The 7667-nt window shown below is 41.9% G+C and overlaps 1 protein-coding gene across 2 annotated transcripts; it reads right to left on the bottom strand.

The window, feature by feature from the left end:
• Window positions 1-4890: 4890 nt before the first annotated feature.
• On the bottom strand, window positions 4891-6876 carry LOC145954358 (uncharacterized). 2 transcript variants are annotated; one of them, XR_014431561.1, is made up of 3 exons: window positions 6383-6876; window positions 5035-5910; window positions 4891-4958 (listed from the first exon to the last, which is right to left on the bottom strand). XR_014431561.1 is itself a non-coding variant. In XM_083068424.1 (2 exons), the coding sequence occupies exons 1-2, from the start codon at window positions 6732-6734 to the stop codon at window positions 5669-5671; spliced, it is 594 nt and encodes a 197-aa protein (XP_082924550.1). In that variant the 5' UTR covers window positions 6735-6876; the 3' UTR covers window positions 4898-5668. The 2 variants fall into 2 exon arrangements, 1 of the variants encoding a protein (XP_082924550.1); XM_083068424.1 differs by having other exon boundaries at window positions 4898-5910.
• Window positions 6877-7667: the final 791 nt, after the last annotated feature.

Genomic DNA, 7667 nt, shown 5'->3' with positions numbered 1-7667 from the left:
GACTTCGAAGTGGAAGAAGACGAAGAGATAGTTACGGCGTTGACTCCTCCCTCATTCTTCTTCCCGAAGACCTTCTTAGCTTCATATGATTGGGAAGGCTTAGCCAGCTTCCCACTTTTAAGTCCTTGTTCCACTCTCTCCCCAATGGTGATGATGTCCGAGAAGAGTGTCGTTGTGTTCCCTATCATTTTATCGTAATAGGGACCAGTCAACGAGTTGATGAATAAGGACACCATCTCCTTATCTGACAGCGGGGGCTCTATCTGTGCCGCCAACTCCCTCCATCGTTGGGCGTACGCCTTGAAAGATTCATCATTTTTCTTACTCAAGGCTTGAAGATCTGACCTATCAGGTGTTAGGTCGATGTTGTATTTGTAGCGCTTGAGGAAGGCGTCGGCCAACTGCCTCCATGTGTGTACTAGATTTCCATCTAGCTGCATATACCAGTTGAGCGCGGTATCAGCCAAGCTCTCTTGGAAGCAATGGATCAAGAGCTTTTCGTTTGTGGCATATGCAGCCATCTTTCGGCAGTACATGGTGAGATGACTCTTGGGGCAAGTCGATCCCACATATTTCGGGAAATCTGGCACTTTAAATTTAGGAGGGAATTGAATGTCCCTCACTAAGCACATATCGGCGGCATCTTTGACATCAAAATCATGCCCCTCCATAGCCCTCAACCGATCCTCTAGGGCGTGGAATTGTTCTTTTGAAACCTCGGGCTCTTTAATCATAATTCCAGCCCCAAGAGGTATGGCATGTGGAGGATCTTCTTCATGCTCCTCCTCCTCTCCCTCATGATGGGACCCATGGTCACTGTGATGAGATCCATGAATGTTATGGTGACGCATGAGTTCCAACATTTGCGCCATCTGCTCTTTGAGCTGTGAAAGCTCGGTCGTGAGCTTCTTGTTTTGTTCCTCTAGCGCTTCCATTTTCTTGATTTTCTTTGCGCGTGTGAGGACAGAGAGATGACCAGCCACTTTCTAAAATGAATTTTTTAACCTAATTAGTTTATTCATGAATACGCTCTTGACATGAGCTTGATAACCTTTCATCTTTGAGGCGCTGCCTTTTTAAGATGAAAGTTTATCACCCTCCCTAGACTATTATCTCTCCACAACGGAGAATCTCAATAGTCACGGGTCTCTTTCACTCACATCGAGAGGGTATTAGTGAACCTATAAATGATGATGAGGATGCATGAGGTTTTATTGATAATGATGCCTATGCTCCTTACTTTTATTATATTTTCACACATTGGTCTTTCCTCTCATGTCATGGTTTTTTCATGCATGGGGATTATTCTTTAGACCTTATCACGAGGTTATTTATTAATGCACAAACAATGTCACATAACGAATGCACAAACAATTCACTCATCCACGAACAGTCACGAGCGAATCACGAGGTAGGGGTCTCCTGCAGAAAAGTGCATATTCAAGGAGGATCTAACTGTTCTCACTTGGTCAAAGGCCCCCAAGGTGCCCCCATTATAGGGACCCAATTCCTCTCGTCGTAGGTCGATGGAAAGCTCCAACGCACCGTCGGACTCAAGTTCATGGTTATCACCTTGAGTGATGTTTTCCGACAACGGTCTACGGGCACCTATAGACCCATTCGACAACCGGCCGTACTAACATCCACTCCCTATGGTTAATCACTCATGCCCCCGGGTATAGAGGGAACTGTTGTGTGCAAAGGTTTGTGTGCAGTTTTTATTTCAAACAATTGCGTAAATTTAAAAATACAACAGTTATTAAAGCCAAATAGATAAACATGTTATCATACAAGTGAGGGGTAATAAAGTAATTTTTAACTTTTATTTGTTAAAAATAATCTGTCACTAAATGGGACTGACTCTCGAGGCTTCCCCAGCAGAGTCGCCATCTGTCGCCACCAGCCCAAACGGGCCTCGGCGGTTGCGAAGACGGTCGAGCTCGCCTATTATTTTTAGTTTTGAAAATGTATTGGATTATTAGAACGACTTGTTCTCAAACTGAGACCTTGTCGATCTTATCCAATTTATTTATTAAAAGTCTCACTAATCCATATTAATCCTAAGCGGGACCCTCCATGGATTAGTGGTTTTCGCAAAAGGAGGGTTCGTGGAGTCGCCACCAATGTTTTACTCAAAACATTGGAAAAAGGGATAAGGCAATTGATTTTATAAATCAACTTTGGCCATTACAACCAGAGTCGGGTAAGGGAGTCGGTTACGCGTGGGGAAGGTGTTAGCACCCCACAGCGCCCCTTTCGGGTTCCCTATGACAGATTATTTCTAAAATAATAGCGTAAAATTACTAAATTACCCCTATTTATTATAAGAGATTATAAATTAACTATCTACATGATGACAGTTTAAATATGCACACAGAAAGCAGTAAAAGGAAGGATTTAAGAAGGAACCTCTTGAAGCGTGCTTTTATATATTGAGTAAAACTGGGAAGCTTTTTGGCGTTCCCTCGCTCTACAAGCTCGCTCGCTCCTTCCTAAAAACTTTTGACTATGGAAATCCGGAGGATTTCCCTTCGACTAGGTTCGAATCTCCAAGCTAAGTGCTCGGAATTCCAGAACTTCGTCGGATCGACTCCCAGAGAGATTTCTAGGGCAGAACACTGCTCAAAAACCCCAGAATACTCAAGGAGGGAGTCAAAACTGAGTGTGAAAGTGTCGAATGACGTCCAATTGACGTCATATTTATAGGGAATAGGCGCAATACGGCCTACAGAAGCAATACGGCCGTATTGAACTTTTTGAACTTCAATACGGCCGTATTGAGTTCAATACGGCCGTATTGAAATTCAGAAATTTCAATACGGCCGTATTGAGTTCAATACGGCTGTATTGAAGCTTCAATACGGCCGTATTGATTTCAGTACGGCCGTATTGAAGTTTCAGAAACTTCAATACGCCGTATTGAGTTCACTGCGGCCGTATTGAAGCTTCAATACGGCCGTATTAAGTTCAGTACGGCCGTATTGGGCTTCATTCCCTCCACTTCCTTATTTTGAGCTATTCTAAGACCTCTAGACCTACAGAGAACCCTCCTAGGGCCTTCCAGGAGTCCTTCTGGCTGATCTTCCTTCAGTCTTCGAGAGTCTTCAAGCTTTATTTCCGACCCGGACAATTTTAGGGGTCTACATCGATCATCAAACCTTGGCCATTTCGGGGTTGGGCAATGGATTTAATCGGACAAATACACCCACCTTCCTCGAAGAACCACAGGTACATACTAGTTGCCATAGACTATTTTACAAAATGGGTTGAAGCTATTCCTTTAAAAGAAGTCGAGCAAAAAGATATAATTGATTTTATCGAAGACCATATTATTACAAGGTTTGGAATTCCTCAAACAATCACTACTGATCAGGGTACGGTTTTCACGGGTCGAAACATTGCTCGATATGCAGAATCAAGAGGAATTAAGTTGGTAACTTCAACACCATATTATGCCCAAGCTAATGGTCAAGTTGAGGCTGCTAATAAAGTGGTAATTGGTTTAATCAAAAAACACATATCAAATAAACCTCGAAATTGGCATGAAACTCTCGTCCAAATACTATGGGCATATAGGAACTCACCTCGAGATGCCACGAAAACAACCCCATATAAATTAGTATATGGCCATGAGGCTATTCTTCCTATCGATATTAACTTACAATCAATTCATATACAAAAACAAAATGAATTACCCGTGGAGGATTATTGGAACTTGATGTATGATGAGTTGATCTCTTTAGAGGAAGAAAGATTAATTGCGTTACAGAATATTGTTCGACAGAAAGAAAGAGTCGAGAAAACTTATAATAAGAGAGTGAATATGCAACGTTTTCGAGTCGGAGAATTGGTATTAAAAGTTATACTTCCCATGGATCAAAAATCTCGATGTTTGGGGAAGTGGTCATATAATTGGGAAGGCCCATTTCTAGTCGAGCAAGTATATTCAAAGAACGCATATGTAATTAAGGAGATAAATAATTCAAGTGCAAGCAAAGTCATAAATGGGAAATATTTAAAACATTTCCATAAAAGAGCAGAAGAATAATTGTTCAATACAAGGCAAATATAAACTGAAAGGTTGGAAAAATAGATAAGAAGAATGAATTATTGCAAAAATTGCTTCTTGAAATCCTCGAAAGCTTTGTAAGCCTCGTCCAGATTCTTTTTGCGAGACGCACATTGAGCTTCTAAATGCCTCTTCTGCTCCAAAGTCTTTGCTAATCGAGAAGAAATGGCTTTGCCCTCTTCCTTAAGCCCTGTTTGATGTTGCTTGATCTCTTGACTCTTAATTTTCACTCCATCCTTCTTCGAGCGAGTTTTGTCAAGCTCGTGGTTTAAGGCTTCGATAGTACGTTCGATATCAGCCTCCTCCTTTTGCAATGCTTGTAAAGCAGAAATCATTTCTTCCGTTGATTTCTTGATAGAAACCAACTCGTCTCGGAGTTTCTCGAGCTTAGCACGGTCTCCTTCAGTTTCGACCTCAATTTGGGTCACTTCTTGATATGCAGTAGACCACTGAGTTCGAAGTTCCCAGGCGCGGCTAAAGGGCTTGATAAATGCTTGAAGCTCTAAAGAAATATCAGAAGGAAGGTCCGAATAACTGAGCAACTCATCAATCATTTGTTGCACTTTCGTTTTGAATTCAGGAATGAGGAAGGCTTGATCGAGATCTTTAACGTATGCCTTCGAGCGAAAAGAGTCGAGTAGGGGTTGGTAAGAAGGTGTGTCAGAAGCTGGCTCAACAACCTTCAATTTGTCTTTCTCTGACCCAGAGGGACCACTCGTCCAGTTGTCCAACACCTCGAAGATAGTATTGATATCTTCGTCCTCGTCATTAAAGAAACTCATCAAATCCAAATCTGGAGAGGGAATCAAGGAGAGGCCTTGGACAGAAGAAGTAGCACCGCCCTGGGTTGAAGGAGAAGTGGTAAAAGGTCTAGGGGACTCAGTTGAACCTGCACAAAAGTAAATACATAAGAAACTTCCATTAACAAGGTATCATATCGAAGATTAAAGTCGAAAGAAATATACCCTGGTTCGGATCCAAGGGAGGTTGTAGTTCGAAAGAAGGTTCACCTTGAGCGGAGTCTTGCCACGTCTCCATATTAGTCAAAGGTTCGGGTTGGGGAATCTTACCCTCTTCGACAGGAGGGGGAACTTCTATCGAAGCCATGGCAGAGGCAAGCGCCGCAACATCCACTTGAGGAGTAGACAACTGAGGAAATGAAGAAGTCAGGCTAAACATCAAGAGGAAATTTGAGTCACAAGGTATAACAAGATGAACATGTTGGGTTACCTCAGTGGCAAAGGGTACGCTTTTCTGCACCTCTTGAGACACCCCTTGAGAAGAATCCAGTGGGATAATCGCAATATCCTATTAATAGGATTTTAGAACGGTTAAAGGCATAAGAGAAATATAAATGAAGAAAGACGTCGAAATTGAGATACCTTAGGAACGGACTTCATGGCGTCTTTAAGCAACTTCTCGCCAGAGGATTGTTGAGGTTTCTTGGGAAGAGGCAAGACCATCTTACCTTTCCCCTTGTCTTGCTTTTTTGTGGTCGAGACCTGAATTGGAAAATAATTGATTAGGTATGAAACACGAGCAAGAAAATAATCTTAATATTTGAGTTAAGATACTTAACAGTTTTGGTACTGTTTGAACCTATTCTTTGTTTCTTCGAGTTTCCAATACTCTGTAGAGTAGAATTTCGAGAAGGTAAGATAAAATATTAGTTTCGAGAAAAACTGCAATCCAAACAAGGTATACCTTAGAACGTAAAGAAACCTTGTCAGCAGCGGTCTTTCTCTTTCGACCCTTTTTAGATGTCTCTTTATCCTCGTCATCGTCACTCTCCCAATCAGGAGTTGGATCAACATGTCGAGGAACACGCTGAGGGATGGCAGCTACAAGGTTCGAGCAAAGAAGTGAGACAAGTTTAAGGTATACGCGAAAAAGAAGGAGGTGAAAAATATTTACCAGGAGGAGGGTTAATGTTATTGACCCAACATAATGGCCACCATTTGTTTCGAGGAAAATCGTACACGGAACATCTCGCGTAGGTAACTTTATTCTTTACAGGAACTTCTTTGCGCTCAAGGTAAAACGGGTCGAGTGTTTTCACCCAAGGAGGATGAGATACATGTTTAACTAGACCAAAAAGGGCATTTGGAAGAGGAGGTATATGCTTTGGACAAAATTTTTCGAAATCAGTTTTACCTTGAGGATTTATTACCTTTTTTGAGCGAATGTTCCGTTGTACCATTTTCGATAATGAGACAGAAGCGTCAAAAATGGTTCGGTGCGCATTGTCAGGTCGATAACAAACCTTAAAAAATTGTTCGAATTGATAAATGATAAGTTGATTCTTGAAAGTACCTGGTTGTTTAGGCCCCTGCGAACAAGAAAGAGGAGAACTAATCAGCTTTTTCAGAAAGCCATCAAAATCGGTGAGTTTATCTACAATATAGTAACACCACCATCGAAGGTAGCATTTTGAGACTAAAAAGGAAGGAGAAAAGGTGGTCGGTGTAAGCCTAAGTTCTTTATCAGGGCGAAGGATGAAGTTAAGGACTTCTTCATAATTCCCTTTTTCGACACAAATATCCGCATCAATGCCTTCTTTACGTCGAAGGGGAAGAGGTTTCATTTGGCAAAGCCCAAACTGTCGAGCAAAAAGTTGGGGCTGATAAGGATAAAGTCTGACATCTTTTTGCCTCATACCCGACATGATCACATCCCAAGACAAGAATCCAAACCACAGGTCAGTTGAAGCTGGACTTATGCTACCAACTTGGTTATTTTGGCGCAACCATGTAGGACCTATCAAATTCGGTCGAATGAAAGGGGCTAAGTCTTCAGTGAAGTCAGTAAAGCTAAGGATGGCTCTAATATATTTCTCGAAATTGTCTACCAGACGCTTTCGAGGGGTAAGGGTTGTTAAACGAGCTCCTTCGAGTTCACATATGGGAATGGGTTTTGAGGGCAAATGAAGTTTCTTCTCCAATAGCGCGTTGAGCCAAAGTTGAAGTAGCCATAACGGGCCAGAGAGATTTCGAGGCCCAGATTCTCGAGCAAGACTTTCGGAAGCTTCATCAAGACAAGTATAAAGAGAGGCCAGAAGTAATTTGCTTAAGCAGATTTTCCTTTGCAAATGAAGGGCTTGAGCTAAATTGTAATAATATTTTGGGACTTGAAGCGAAGGGGTGCAAAAGACACAGGCTGACAACCAGTACATAAGAAAGGCAATATGCTCTGAAGGTGAGAAAGGCGTGTCAGGTTGTCCCATATGCGCGTTAATAAAGGCCAAATAGGTCTTCTTATCCCAAGAAATTGAAGTATCCTTGATCGAAATTTCCTCTTCAAAGGCGTCAGGATAAAACCTATCTCCAATAGGCTTTAACCCTGTTATAGCAGCAACATCAAGTAACGTCGGGCAAATGAAGCCACAAGGAAACTCGAAAGCCCGAGTCTCTCTATTCCAGAAGAAGATAGCAGAAAGGAGCATTTGAGGGTCGAAAAGGTGGAGGTCGAACTTAGCTAGTTGGATAAATTCAAAAATACCTGTTTCTTTCCATTCTGAGGACATAGAAGCCTCTACACGAGCTAACCAAGAGAGGTGCCTTTCTTTAACGGGGGGAAACGCTCTAAAAATTTTGGTAGT

This window comes from Cajanus cajan, chromosome 2 (assembly GCF_000230855.2).
Source record: "Cajanus cajan strain Asha chromosome 2, NIPB_CcT2T_4, whole genome shotgun sequence".
Classification (NCBI taxonomy): domain Eukaryota; kingdom Viridiplantae; phylum Streptophyta; class Magnoliopsida; order Fabales; family Fabaceae; genus Cajanus; species Cajanus cajan.
This window is presented reverse-complemented; position numbering and strand designations above follow the sequence as displayed.